The sequence below is a fragment of the Talpa europaea genome, assembly GCF_964194135.1.
Source record: "Talpa europaea genome assembly, chromosome: 9".
NCBI classification, from domain to species: Eukaryota; Metazoa; Chordata; class Mammalia; order Eulipotyphla; family Talpidae; genus Talpa; species Talpa europaea.
Genome location: NC_140076.1, coordinates 2,288,079 through 2,302,917, shown reverse-complemented (window position 1 = coordinate 2,302,917; position 14,839 = coordinate 2,288,079). Strand labels below are relative to the sequence as shown.

The following is a 14,839-nucleotide window of genomic DNA, read 5'->3' as shown; positions in this document are numbered from 1 at the left end:
TCTCCTGTCTCGCCCGCTGCTCCCCTCAGCAGTGTACTTCGTCAGTCTGCCTGTTCTGTTCCCCACTCTGGCTCTGGTGAATCCTCTCAACCTCCCGCGCATCTGGCCTGTACCCTGGTTCTTGTATAAAAATAAAATAAATCTTTAAGAAAAAAAAATCAAAACGGGGAGCCATGTCCATGGAGCCGCCGCGAGCGGGTTTGGTCATGACCGTTCCTGGCACAGGCCAGGTGGCCTCTGCCTGGCTCCCGGGTCTGCAGGGCGTGGGCGCAGGGCCAGCGGGCCAGGCCCCTACCAGACCCCCCTGAACGTTTTGACTTAGAAACCCGTTGCTTTTCCTGCTGAGTGGTGTTTGCCAGAAATAATCCCTATTAATTACCTTCCCGCGCGTCCTCTGTCCTCGGCCGGCTCGGGAGATGGGCTCGCAGGTAGAGCCAGGGTGGGAGGGCTGTCTCTGGAGGCGTCGCCAGCTGATTCTTAGAATAACCCCTTGTAATTACCACAGGGTGGCCGGTTAAAATAGGGTGAACTTACTATCGTTTTCTTAATATAGGAGGCTGGCACCCGCCCCCGCCAGCTGTGCTCAAATATGGAAACGGGAGCGTCGTGGCCACCCACGGCCCGTCAGCGGCACCGGGCGCTGCTCCCCGGGCTGGTGGGCAGGCGTGACCCAGCAGCCGCTGGGCCGGGGAAATAAAATGAAGTCCCTATTTTTAGGCCAGTCCACATGTTGTTGATACTAAAAAAAAAAAACAAAACCTGTGAGGAGTTAAATGTTAGATTCAGAAATATCAGTGGAACCCGATGCTCCCCGTGCTCGGGGCTGAGCGGGGCTGTCCCTCCCGTTTGCACTGGGCCCATTTGTGGTCACGCCTGTCCCTCCCTCCCCTCCCCCCACACAGCCGCCGACCTGTGTTTTGCCCCGATGGACTTGTCTGTTCTGGGCATTCCACAGAGACGGGATCCCGCACCGCGCGGCCCTTTGCATCTGGCTTCTTTCATTCAGCCGATTTTCGAGGTTCATCCTGCCGGTGTCAGGATGCCCTTCTTTATCACGGCTGAGTCGTGCTCCGCTGCGCGGGGGGCTGCCTCTTGTTTCCGCATTGGGTGGTTCGGTCATCTCCACTTAGGGGCTCTTACAGGTACTGCTGTGATGCCCTCATGGGGAAGTTCCTGTGGGTGTTTTTTATTTCTCGGGTCTGTCCCCAGGAGTGGGATCGCTGGGCCCTACAAGATGTCTCTCTCTGTGAGTCAGACTTGTGCCAAGTGGCTACACCATTTTCCAGGCCTGCCGCTCCACGGTGTGTGGCACCTGATTCCCTAGGCCCTCCCCGACACCTGACTCTGAGGCTAATCTGTGTGTGCTGTGATGAAGCCTGGTCCTGGCAGGGTAAGATGGCCATGCGGGGTAGAAAAAGGGTTGTTATTTTGCGAGTGGCCTAGAACATCGGCCGTGGTTATTTTCAGAAGCTCTGAGGAGGCCAAGTTGAAAGCACAAGCTCCCGGGGCCCCACCTCATGCACACACCCCTCCGCCCTGCAAGTGCTGGCTGCTGCCCTGCTGGTGGCCAGGACTTGTGTCCTGGATGGGAAACACCCTCCCCATAGCTGACCTGCCTTGTGCCCTTCTCTGCGCAGGGGTCACCATGAAGCTCATGGATGAGGTGGCCGGGATTGTGGCCGCTCGCCACTGCAAGACCAACATCGTCACTGCCTCCGTGGACGCCATCAACTTTCATGACAAGATCAGGAAAGGTAATGGGCCCGGCCGGCAGGCGAGGGTAGCCCCGGGTCTCAGGGGCCTGCTGCCCGTCCACTGCCACAGGTGGTCTTGGGCGCCCCGTGGGGTTTGTCCATCTGGCCTTTCAGTGTGGAGAACCTGCCTCAGAGGGGGTCAGGGCATTTGTCCCCCTGGAGAGCAGCGTACGCCATCCCCCGAAGCGCCCCTGGAGCAGGGCCAGAGGCGGCCTGTCGCGGTCATGGACCCCCGGGGCTCAGAGCTGGGGCCGGTGGAGCATCACTGGGCGGGTTGGGACAGCGCTGGTGCTGGTCACTTTCCCGGACACAGAAATCCAGTTCCAGCGACTCAGAGCTGGGACGGGGGCGACGGGGTGTGCCCCCAGTGCTTGCTCAAAGCCACCGCCCTGCTTGCCGGCCCTGGCCTCGGGGTGCGACTCGGTGTGGGTCGGGGCCGTGAGAGCCAGCCTGGTTCTGGAAAAGCCTGCCTCTGAGAGCAGCTGTTTGTAGTACTAGCTGTCAGGTCGGACCATCCCTGATCTCGGAGTGACGGTACATGAGGGATGTGCTGGCCCCCCAACACTGCCTGGAGGGTGCTGAGAACGAGGCCTAGGCCCAGCAGGCCAGGGCCCTCCTGCAGAACACGTGGCAGCAGAGGAAGCCAGGGTGGGGGTGGGGTTGCCCCCCTCCCCCCACATGGAGAGCTTCCAGGGTGCGGAAAGGCCGGTGGGCCCTCCCCTCTGCTTTGCAGGGTCCCTCTGCGCTGGTTGACTGACGTGGCCCAGAGTCACTTTAGAATCTGCCCCAGAGGAGTCGCTGTGTACCCGCGGCGGGGGGTGGAGCGCCCGCGGAAAGGGTCGCCCCGCGGAGCTGCTGCTCCCAGACCGGCCGGGGCCCCGCATCTCTGCGCCGCCGAGAGCTCAGGCGCCGCGCACTACAAGTCCCGGCGTGCCGTGAACCCACGGCCCCGCTGCGGCGGCCCCCGGCCCGCCCTCCCGCCCGCCGGCCCCCCGGCCCCCCGGCCCCCCGGCGCCGCACTGGCCGCGCGCGGAGCCGCGACGCGAGCCATGGAGGACGCGCAGTCCCCGCTGCCGGGGGGCAGCAAGCCGCACCTGGAGAAGCTGACCCTCGGGATCACCCACATCCTAGAATCTTCCCCAGGGGTGACAGAGGTGACCATAATAGAAAAAGCACCTGCTGAACGTCATATGATTTCTTCATGGGAACAAAAAAATAACTGTGTGCTTCCTGAGGATGTGAAGAATTTTTACCTGATGACCAATGGCTTCCAGATGACATGGAGTGTAAAGCTAGATGAGCACATTGTTCCATTGGGCAGCATGGCAGTTAACAGCATCTCAAAGCTGACACAACTCAACCAATCTTCTATGTATCCACTTCCTAATGCACCAACTCTGGCAGATCTGGAGGATGACACACAAGAAGCCAGTGAGAACCAACCAGAGAAGCCTCACTTTGATTCTCGCAGTGTGATATTTGAGCTGGATCCTTGCAATGGAAATGGGAAGGTTTGCCTTGTCTACAAAAGAGGAAAACCAGCATTAGCACAGGACACAGAGATCTGGTTCCTGGACAGAGCATTATACTGGCATTTTCTGACAGACACCTTTACTGCCTATTACCGCATGCTCCTCACCCACCTAGGCCTGCCCCAGTGGCAGTATGCCTTCACCAGCTATGGAGTTAGTCCACAGGCCAAGCAGTGGTTCAACATGTATAAACCCATCACCTACAACACTGACCTCACCGAAGAGACTGACTCCTTTGTCAACAAGCTGGATCCCAGCAAAGTATTCAAGAGCAAGAACAAGATCTTAATTCCAAAAAAGAAAGGACCTGTTCAGCCTCCTGTTGGTAGCCAGAAAGTGCCCTCAGCACCTTCTTCTACCACCAAACCATCCTCAGCCTCTGGAAACCCAGTCCAGAAATGAGTGCCCCACCTACCTGCCTAGCACCACAGTTATGATTTCCATGCACTGTGCCCAGGGGTGGTCCCAGCCTCAGAGCCTGTGTGAGGAGCCAGAGGCCTCTACTCATAGGAATAACAAAAATCCTGCACCTTTTATTCCCATTGGCTTTAGCCAGGAGTTGAAAGGAACTATTTGGGTCTCCCCAAGGTCCTTCCTGATAACCCGAGTAGCATGTGATGCTAGCCCTGCCTCTAGAGGCTGGGCAGGATCTCACATGGTATTTGAGTGGCTAAATATGTTTGTTTGTTTGTTTGTTTTATTTACCTCTAATTCCCTACCCCTCATCAGTGATTTAGAAAACTCCCTCAAAGAAACCACTGAAGCATTAGAATTGCACTCACTGTTCATTTGGTTGCCACTAGCCACATGTGGCTATTTAAATGTATATTAAAAATTCAGTTCCTCAAATGCATTAGCCACATTTCAAGCATTCATGTGGCTAGTGGATTCTGTTAGTATAGAAATACTAGAACATTTCCATAATCACAGGAGGTTATACTGGACACTACTGCATTTGAATATTTTCATATTGCTCTCTCTCAGATCAGTTCAGTTTTTAAGAGAATGTTGACACCTTTGGTGAGTCACAATGTTCCATGAAAATTCTTGACACGATTGTATGTTCTTTATATCTTTCAACACAAATCTCACTGCCAGTTTATCAGTTTCTTATAAAGTTTCTTGCTTCCAAAAAAAAAAAAAAAAAAAAGAATCTGCCCCAGAGAAGCAGGTCATGTGCACCTCAGCCTTGAGATTCGCCGACTGAGAGAGGAAATCAGTGTTCCCAGCTGGCAGCCAGTTTCCTGTGCTGTGTGCCGGGTGGCTGAGGGCACCCCGAGAGTGATCGAGGAAGCAGCCAGCGGCCCTCGCACCCCCTGTGCCTGTGGGCCGGGGATTCCCTGCCATGGGAGGAGCTGGTTGGTGCCGCGGCTGTAGGCCTGCCTTGAGCTCTCGTCCACGGGAGGCCTTTCCAGATCCACTTCGCCGTAGTGGGCAGCTGCTTCGGCACCACCACTCGTAAGCCAGAGCACAGAAAGAGTCTTCCCTCCCAGAAGCTGGCGGGCTTGTCCCGTCCTGTCCCGTCTGCCCACCGGGGCTAGGGGTGGGGGGCAGAGAGGCGGTTTCTGTTTTGTGGCGGTTGTGGCATCTTGCCGGTGTCTGTGCAGTCTCCCCGGGCCGCTGGACACGGTCACACGGGACCCCGTAGCCATCACAACTGCAGCCGAGGTGGCCAGTGGGAGCACAGCGTCTTGAGGTAGCAGAGACGAAGGGGGCCCTGTAGAAACGACCGCTGTCGTGGGGGTGCCCGACTCCCCGGTTCTGTCCATGATGCGGAGACCTTCCCTTGACTCGCCACGTTCGACCCGTGTGCAGACAGCGTGTCTGTGTTTGCCCCTGACCGTGACCGCTGACTGGGACGGCTGCTTCCCGGCCCCCTGACCGCAGGCCCCGGATTGTGGGGTGGGGTGGGGGAGTCTATGCCAGGAAGGGCCTTAGCAGCTTTTCTGCCTCCTGGAGGTGACTAAGGTAGGACCTGACTGTCTTTGAGACAAAGCCCTCCCTGAGCCCGCCAGACACTCTTTCTCAGCCTCTTCAGGACATGCGGTGGGTCCCCAGGAGGGAGCAGGCTGGGCCCTGGCTGTCTGGGCACCCTGACTCCTTAGAGGCCTGGAGCGTTGGGATGGCACCCTCCTTGTCACGGTGTCCGTGGTTCATAGTCAGCCTGCTTGGTGTCTGAGGGTTGTTTTTTTTTTTAAGATTTATTTTTATTTATTTATGCATACAAGAACTGGGGTACAGGCCAGAGATGCGGGGGTGAGAGGATGCACCAGAGACAGAGTGGGGAGCAGAACAGGCGGATCCACTGAAATCCACTGCTGAGAGGAGACAGGAGAGGTCTGCTGTGCCATGTGGGTTGCTCCCTGGCCAGGGATCGAGCTCAGGCTGCAGTGGCTGGTGGCAGCTAGATAGTGCTGATACTTAACCCCTGCCGCCCCCAGGGAGGCCCAAATGTGTCTGAAAGTTTTTACTAAGGTTAGAAATTTGGATTTCCAAACCAGAAATCAGACGTGACAAGCCAAGTGTTTGCAGGGCATTTGGGGAGACCTCCGTGGGAGACTCGGGAAGGCCTCCTTTCTAGTCGTTCCCCAAGCAGCACTCAAGCCCCCGAGGGTGGCCCTGCACCCAAGCCCCTGGTCCCCGAGTTCCTACGGGGTCCCTCTCATGGGAGCGGCACTGACTGGGCACGGGTACAGCTTGATGGTGGGGGCAGAGGGGCGTGGGCACCCTGTCCATCTGCAGATCTCCACACTCCCTTGCTGGACTCAGCCTCCCAGACTTCCTCCTTCCAGGGCTCCCTGGGTGCTCTGCGTGTGGTGCTCACCATGTCACTTACTTCTGACCCCATGGCCTTCCTTCCCCCCAGAAATGGCCGCGTCTGACACGAAGCACCCCCCATTAAGTACGAAGTTGGTGTGGCACAGAACATCCCAGTACTTTATAACGTAGAATAACCCTCCTGCGCCTGGCTGCCCGCACGCTCTCCCTTGCCTGTCCCCACGCTGCTCGGGCCTGTCTGCCTCAGGGTCTCTTGACTCGTCTGTGGGCCTGTCTCCGCGGGGCTGGGACATGGGTCTCCTGGCGGGCGGGGAGGGATGTGCATGAAAGGACCCTGGCAGCCACTCCAGTTCCTGGGGAGCAGGGCCCAGGATAAGGCCGGTGGGTACCCTTCTGGCCACATGTGGGGGGGCAGCCCCCAACAATCAGTGATGATGACACTGACTCCCACCTGCCGCCTCCTGGCCGGGGCAAAACACATGGCACCAGCCCCACAGTCACCCCGGGAAGCACCTCGGTCCACCCATGGCAGGAAAGCTGGGCTTCATGAGGTCAAGGGTCAGGTCCAGGCCGGGAGAGCTGAGGCGAGTGGCGGGCGCAGTGTGCACCTGCAGTTGGACGTTCAAGACTGTAGAGGGGACTTGAGGTCAGGAGGGAGAGGGACACCAGGGACAGTGATGTGGGGGTGCCCCAGGGGTCTCTGTACTTCATCCTGACCCATGCAGGGAGCATGCTGGGTAGGGAGGGGCCCCTGCAGCATCTGACCGGGATGGGGCACTGAGCCCAGGGAAGGCCAGTGTCTGCCCTGCGGGTGCTTGGGTCCATCGGCAAGGCCTGGGGAGAAGGGAGCCTGCAGTCAGCCACGGGCTAGTCTGCTCTGTGTGGACACCGGTGCCAGGCCACCGTCAGCCGGCCCCGGGCCCCTTGCAGGCAGGCGGCTAGGGAGGTGAGGACATTTCTCTGGCGGAGCTCGGTTAGCCAGGTGGGGCCGCTGCTGGCGATGGGCACCGAGGGCCTGAGGTTGGGAGGAGGTGTGGGTCAGCCCCGTGTCTGCTCTGGATCACGGGCTGCCCTGGCGCTTCCTGACGCTGCGTGCTCCGATGTCCTAGCAGTTATTGACATGACCCGGGGGCTCTGGGTCCTGCCCGTCCTCCTGACCGCCCTCCTCTCACAGGCTGCGTCATCACCATCTCCGGGCGCATGACCTTCACCAGCAATAAGTCCATGGAGATCGAGGTCCTGGTAGATGCTGACCCCGTGGTGGACAACTCGCAGAAGCGCTACCGGGCCGCCAGCGCCTTCTTCACCTACGTGTCCCTGAGCCAGGAGGGCCGGTCGCTGCCTGTGCCCCAGCTCGTGGTGAGTGGCCAAGCGTCTCCTCCCTGGCTGGTCTCCCGAGCCCATTCTGGGCAGTGGCACCCAGACCTGGCCACTTTCCGGCCCCATCAAATGTCAGGGCCCTTCCCCATGGCCTGTGGGGGGGGCTGAGCCCCTCTCGTGTCGCTGGCCCACCCTCTCAAGGCGAGTGTGGGGTGTCCTGGCTTTTGTGTGACGTGGACCAAGCCGTACCCCAGCAGCAGGGGGGCCTCCTGGGCACAGCTGCGGCAGTGACAGCCAGGCCACCGCTCTGGGCGCCTGGGCCAAAGTGGGCCTGCAGGTGCTCGAAGGAGCAGGGCTGTGCGCTGGGTAGGTGGTGGCCGCTGGGCCGGGCCAGGGTGTGAAGTGGCACCTAGAGAGCAGGCAGGGTCTCCGGGAGGGCTAGGGGCAGGGGCAGTGCTGAGAGGCCCTGGAAGCCAGGACCCCAGCCACTTGCCGGCTCTGGGGAGTTGAGCTCCAAGGAGCCAGGGGCGGCCGAGCTTCATGGCAGGACCGGGAAGGCGGTGGGTGGTGAGGATGCTCGGCTGGAGGCCCCGGTGATTGTGGAGCAAACGAACAAACGAGCGCATGAATGACACCTGCAGACCCCCGTGGCTGGCGGGATTGTGACAAGCCCCTCGAATTCCTTAGCAGAGCCGGTCGGTGTGCCTGGAATCTGTCCCTGGCGGCCGCAGGCTCTGAGCCCCACCTGCTTCTCTCGGCCTGGCCCCGGGGGCGGAGGAGCCCTCAGACCAGTGAGGCTGGCTGGTTGGAGGTCACTCCCCCCGTCCCCGGGGAGCCTAAGCAGGCTCCGGCCCTCCCTGTCCGGCTGGCGCGCGTGGAGAATTCCATTCGGGCAGACCGTGGAGGGGCTCCCCCTCCGCTGTCGAGCAACCCCCACTACCCCCGCGTCTTCAGGTCCATAGCACCATCTCTGTTGTGTGCGCCCACAACTGGTCTCACTCCCGGCCCTGGGTGTGGCCCCTCATCCAGCCCAGAGTAGGGCTCAGGAGCCGTCTGAGTGGTCCACGGGCTGCTGGCCTCTGCTCCGCGGGCCAGGACAGTCAGCACAGGCTCTGCAGGTCCCCGAGGACCCCCAGCTGCTCCCACAGCTGCCATGCTGTTGGGCTCCTAGGTAGGGCAGTGCCCACCATCTGGGCCCCAGCTCGGCCCAAGCTTACCAGCTGTGTACAAAGGGTGGGTGAGTGCCCCTGCCAGCCGATTTGTCTCAGGAGCTCAGATCATCGCCTGCTGCTGTCTAATGTTGTTCCAGAACCTTCTTCCAGGAGACAGTAAACAGTAGGAGCCAAGTAGAGGCTATTAAAGGGTGCATGTGAGGGTTGGGAGGGGGAGCTGGACATGGGGAGCAACTGCAACTTCAGTTCTGAGCAGGGACACCTCGGTGAGGGGCCTGCACCTAGAGGGCGGGGCCCGGGCTGGGGGGACAGCTCTCTGCACTGCCCAGGATATGGGAGCATGGGGCCTGGAGGCCAGAGAGAAGGGAGCAGAACAGCAAAGCCAGCTGGTGGTTACAGGGTGGCGCCAGGACTGTCCTGAACCTCCAGGCCCTTCCTCCACTTCCACCGGGGGAGCGGGGGGACTTGCCCTGCTGCCCCCAAGCCATGCCCACCGCAGAACCCAACCAGTCAGGAGACCAGGGCCTCTGCCAAGAGGGCTCAGTGTCCCGGAGTCCAGTCCCATGCGGAGAGTGCCCCCCTGCAGGCCTGGCGCCTTCATGGGTGGGGTAACAACCTGGGGCTGGACCATCTGTGCCCCCGGGGCCACCTGTGCCTTTTGCAGAAACAGCAAGGAGGAGGAGGAGGCACAAGAGGGGCTGCGGAGGCTGGTGGGGAAAGGCCTGCTTGGAGGAGGGGCTGGTCATGGTCACGCTCGGTCCCCTGGGCTTGAAAGGCCCCGCCTGGCGATGGCCTTGCCTCCCGCTGACTGACTTCCTGTCACCCCAGGCTGTTTCTCCTCGCTAATTAGAGATGTACTTTGATTCTTCACTGGTGTCCTGGGGTCCGCTGTGTCCTGGGGTGCACTGGTGTCGATAAAAATATCCCCAGTCCGGGCAGTGGGCCGACTCCCCAGGGAGGGCCTCTGCTCCGGCCCCTCCTGGCCGCTCCCCTGGGGACCCTGGCCGGCGGCTCATCGTCTGTCCCCGGTGCACACGTGTGCGACTCGTGGCGGGGCAAGGCAGGCATTGAGCCTCCCCCAGGCCCCCCTCCCATGGCAGCAGTTCTTCAGCCTCTGCTCTATTTTTAGCTCTGTCCCCGGGGCCTGGCTGACACGAGGCAGTGTGGCTGCTTGGAGTTGTTTCTTGATGAATATTTGATGCTGGGCAGGCCGGTGCGCGTTGCCAGCACTTTCCAGGCTAATTGTCAGAGGAGGCACGCGGAAGGCTGGACCGGCCCCTGGTCTAGACTCTGGGCTGAGGCCCTGGTCGCCTGGGCTCCCGACCCGGTGTGGGGACCAGGCCCGCGAGGCTGCTTTCCAGGCGCAGCTGCCGTCCTCCATCTTGGGTGAATGAGGGCCGTGCCCAACACCTGCCCAGCCCTAGGCGCTGGAGACACGTGAGGTGAGAGGTGCCAGGTGGCACAGGGCGTGGCACCTGCCCTTGACCAGGACAGCCTGGGCCCATGGGCCAGCGAGCCACACACAGCCACGTTCCCTGGCCACCCCCAGGGTCTCGGTGAAGCTGCTCGGCTTTGCTCCCAGAAAACCCCACCATGGGGTGTACCCCTGCCCTGAGGGGCTTGCGCTGGGTACCCAGCTCTCACCTCCTGGCTGGTGGCCTACAGCTGACACACCCTGGATAGGGCCTGGGCCCGGAGGCCTCGTCTGCAGCCTCCAGGGTGACAAAATGTTTTCTATGAATAGACTAAACCAGGAGATCGAGGAACTCAGGCTGTGCTCGCTACCCCGTCCCTGCCTTCCAGGGCGAGGCTCACTCGTGGCTACGAGCACCTGCTTCGCTTCTCTGTCCCCTGGGTGGTGCTTCCTCCTGCAGCATCTCCTCGGGGCCCTGCCGTGTGCAGCTGCACCCAGCGTGGAGGCCGCACCGCGGGGCCGCCACGCCTCTCGGTGTCTCTGCCAGGCCGGGGGGTGAGCGTGGAGCACCCCCTTCCTACAGAAGAGGCTGTGGCACTGGACTTGCGGGGACATGGCCTCATCTGTGTCTGCTTCCTGCAGTACACAACTAGTTAGTTGCAGTACCCCCACCTAAACTTTTGGAATGATTTTTTTAATTGCTCCCTAGTTCAGGAGCAACAGCTGTCCTGGGGAGCAGTAGCCCCGGCCCACCTGTTCTGGAAGGTCTAGGGAGCAACGCCAGCCAGAGACGCTGCTCCCCGCCCCCAGGCCCCGGTGCCAGCCCACGGCTGAGTCAGGGACTAGCACACCCTTGAATTGCCTTACGGTGTCCTGCTCTGTCCCGTGGCTTTGGGTATTTAGCAGGAAGTCTCCCTAGTGATGGGAAAATGCCAGAATCCAGGGGCCGTAAGACACACGTCTGCTGGAGCCTGGGTGTGGGTCCCTTGGAGGGCGGATGACGGCGCGCGGCCCCCGTCAGCGGACACCATCCTCCCTTCCCTCCACCCTGCGCCGCCGGGAACTGACTCTCCGCGTTTGTCTTGACCTGTCCCGGCTGCAGGCCCCTTTGAGGCTTCCCTGAGAGCACCGTGCTGGCCTCTGCTGGACCAGCTGTTGTAGAGCAACCCCGATACAAAACCGGGTGCCTGACTGTGGGTCCTCACCCGCGCGCTTGAAAGGACTTATCCATGCTCTACTGCAGGCGCACGCGAAAGGTTCATAAAAGGTTTATTGACAAGGGAAGGGGAATGAGGAAATGTACAGCTCTGGGAGAAAAGTGGGAGACAAAGTTTTCAATGCGTCCTCCCCGATCCGCCGATCAGGAACCCCAAAATGGCGCTCTCAGAGCTGGCCGCCAGCCAGGAGCGGTGAAGCCAGGAGGCGAGTGATCGCGAGCCAGAGAGACCCCAAGGCCCACGTGTCTGGTTTTTATACCCAACCTGGCTGCCCAACTCCACCCTCAGGTCCCAGCCACCCTCCCTTGGTGGTGATGGGATGTGTCTTTCCCAATGTCCTGATGGCTTTGGTCTGGAGTGGGGGTGGGGTCCACAAAGCCTGCATGGGATTAGCTCAGGACGTCCTTTCCCCCTAACACAGCCAGTGCCCTGGACTGGCCCGACTGGCCCACTCTCCGAAAGAGGGCCTGAGTCACCAGGGACACACGTTTTCTTGTTAAAATGCTGGCAGCTCCCACGTGCCGAAGGTCAGCACCTCGTTGCTTCGCTGTCGTGTCTTCAAACCCAGGCCAGCTCTTGAGAGGGTGATCTCTGCAGCACAGAGGCGGGCACTCGGGAGCTCCAGCTGCACAGGGGTAGGGGGACCATGGGCCAGATTTGCAGTGGGTGCATTGAAAGGGGTACCCCAGACACCACCAGGGTGGCCCTGGAAGGTGGATTAGGGGGTGGGGCAGAGGCCCAGAGAGTTTTCCAGCAGGACAAGCTGGCGCCTGGTATGTGATGGGGTGGAGCGAAGGGCCTCCTCGGGGTGGCCCTGTGGCTTCTCTGTGAGTAGGGCTGGGCGAAAGCCCTGAGGCCTGGCACTTCTGACCCTGAGTTCAAAGAAGCACAGTGGAAGGACCTCCCCGCCCGGCGTCCGCAATGGAGGACACACATGCGCGCGTGCGCACACACCCCAGAGGAGAGACCCCCCGGGGAGGCTGAGATTCTTGGGGCTTTTCCTTGCCTAAGTGTGCGGGGGTCTGGGTCATGCCTCTGTAGCTTTTCAGCCCTGTGGGCCCCAGGGCTGGCCTCAGCCTGTGGGGTTGGGAGCGAGACAGTGTCTGGGTGCGCGACCTTGGAGCAAAGCCCCTGCTTTTGAGTCTTTCACGTGAGGACCACACCAGTCACCCTTGGGCTTTGTTGCTTTGATCTTTTATTTCACTGTTCACTTGCTTGCTTGCTCGCTCAGCAAGCACCTCCTGGGTGCTGGGCCCAGGCAGGGCAGGGAAGGTGGCTGGGCACACAGCACATGGGACAGAGGCTGGCGGGCACTAGCTTTACCACCGTGTGCAGGGGACGATGCTGACAACGCCCGCAGCCCAGGAGCGCACTGTGAGGGGGCAGGGGCTGGGTCTTTCACTTTGGGATAAGCCAGATGGGACCTTCCCGACCCTTTCTCTAAAGGCCTGGTCACCCCTCGCAGCCATTTCTGTGCCAGCACCAGTCCCCTGCCCCTTCCGCGCCTCCTGCTTGCCTGGTGCGGGGAGACTTCATGGCTGCGCTGGGGGCAGTTATTGAGGGGCACTGAGCTAGTGCTGTGGGGTGAGGGTTGCCTCGGATAGAAAGATTATGACGCTGCAACAGTCAAGTCGGTGGAGACTTGGCTGCACCCCAGGGGGCCGTGGGGTGAATGCAGACAAGAGAGACAGCACGGGCTGCGGCGCCGGTAGCAGGGGAGGGGCCTGCCCTGCACACGCAAGCACAGCATCCCAGGCGTCCCCCACCGCACTTGGGGTCCGTGGGCTGGGCCCCACTTCGGGGCGCAGCTGCTGGTGGGGCTAGTGGGTCCTGGGTGCTGCGTTCGCCGGGGCCTGGGCCTGGCCGGAACAACCCTCTCCATGACCCCGGCAGGCCTGCCAAGTGGCCCGTGGCAGATGTCTCACCTGCCCACAGGGTGGCCCCAGGCCCGCTCTGCCCCGCAGGGTGCGGGGGAGGGTGCGCCCCACAGCCCCCGGGGAGGCCGGGCCCCAGCGCACAGGAGGCTGCTGCGTCGGCCCTGGCAGCACTCCTCGCAGCAGACATTCATTAATTACAAAAAGGACAAGCTATTGATTTTACTGAGGGTGGAACTTAGTCACTCTCGCTCTGTGCCAAGTTCCAAATGTGTGTTCTCGAAGCACGGAAAATGCAAAATGGAAAACATTTGGTTTGCACCGTTCGGCTCCGAAAGCCACAGGCCTGCCCTCCCATGGCCGGGAGCCCGGGAGGCAGCAGTGGACAGGAAGGGCTGGGGGTTGGGGGGGTTGGAGGACAGCAGGCCTGGCAGCCACGAGAGCCCAGCCAGCTCCCCCGAGCCCCCACCCCGCAGGGCTGCGTGTGACGCCCCAGAGGCCCTGCTGCCTCAGCCTGTGCACCAGGGCCCAGCACTTCCGCACTTCCCCTCCCGAGCCCCCTTTTATAGGCTGGAGAACTTGGGGCCCGGAAGGTGGGTGGCATCCCTGCGGCCAGATCGCTGTGACCCAGTCCGTCCGCCTTGCAGCCACCCCCCCACACACACACACCAGGCAGGCGCCGCCTGCACCCTTCTCCCCGAGGCGGTGGAATGTGGAGGTGGTGGTCCAGAGCCACAGCCCCGCTCCCTGCCAGCAGCTTCATGCGCCCGAAAAAAGTGGTTTCCCGTGGGGGAGCTTTCTCCTTCTCCCTCCGCCGCCGCCTCCCGTCCCCCATGAAAGCAGCAGCAGCCAACAACTTATGTGTCTATTTACTCTGTCGGATGGAGGGAGACGCTGCAGGGGGGCGGCAGCTGGGCCGGGGCGTGTGTGGCCTCTGTCTCCTGTCAGTCCACACCCGCCCGCCCCGCAGTGGTGCCCTGGCCTGGCGTCCCTCGTCCCTCGCCTGGGGGGGCTGTTGATCAGCACACGTGGCCTGGGGTGCTTCCCAGCCAGGGGGCGGGCGCTGCCGCCCCCAGGCATGAGACGCAGTGCCCCTGCCACAGTGGTCCTTCCTCTGGGGTGGCGTGAGGGCCCGGCCCTTGACTGCCTTTGTCAGCTTCCCCCTGGCGGGACGCCTCGGGGCAGCCAGGTTAAGGTCAACCTTGGGGCTGGCAGCACTTGGGGGACCGCTCGCTGCCCTGATGTCCACCAAATCCCCTGCCATGCCTGGCTGGGCTCCGAGAGACTGGAACGTTCCACACAAGCCTGGGCGGCCCCTCCCGAGGCTGGCGAGTTTGCCCCGTACCGGGCCCCTCCGCCCGCGGATGCTGGAACCAGATGCGCTTGGCGTTAGGAACCGCCAGCCTGAGGCCTCCTTCCCTCGTCACCCAGGAACAGAACTAGAGAGAGGAGCCCTGGGGCCTTCACACTCAGGTTCTAGACTCGGGGTGGCTGCGCTGCCAATGGGTGAGGAGCTCAGCTTTTTGGGGTGACCCGGCGGGGTCAGGGGGTGACGTGTGGTCAGGCGCCAGAAGGTCCTGCCAGATGGAGCTGTGGAGCTGTGCGGTGGGGGGGCAGTAGGCAGCTGGGCCGAGTACTGCCTGGGGATGGGCGCCAGCAGCCTCCCGCCCCAGGCCCCAGCACGGGCCCTGACCAGGCTCCAGCACTACTGCCCCGTGGGCGTCCAGCTGCGGCTGCTTTGTGTGAGTGCCCACCCCGTCCTGGAGCACGTGACCTGG

General features: G+C 61.6%; 2 protein-coding genes across 2 annotated transcripts in view; both read left to right on the top strand.

Annotated features, from left to right (window-relative positions):
- Positions 1-14,839, top strand: part of ACOT7 (acyl-CoA thioesterase 7) — a gene marked incomplete at its 5' end in the record, with an annotated part of 69,016 nt that overhangs the window by 49,690 nt on the left and 4,487 nt on the right. The window contains 2 exons of the mRNA XM_084241512.1: positions 1,638-1,754; positions 7,239-7,423. Of these exons, the coding sequence (XP_084097638.1) occupies positions 1,638-1,754; positions 7,239-7,423 (302 nt within the window). The remainder of the gene's footprint in view (positions 1-1,637; positions 1,755-7,238; positions 7,424-14,839) is intronic.
- On the top strand, positions 2,768-3,707 carry LOC311177656 (tubulin polyglutamylase complex subunit 2-like). Its single transcript, XM_084243846.1, has one exon. The coding sequence runs from the start codon at positions 2,804-2,806 to the stop codon at positions 3,686-3,688; it is 885 nt and encodes a 294-aa protein (XP_084099972.1). The 5' UTR covers positions 2,768-2,803; the 3' UTR covers positions 3,689-3,707.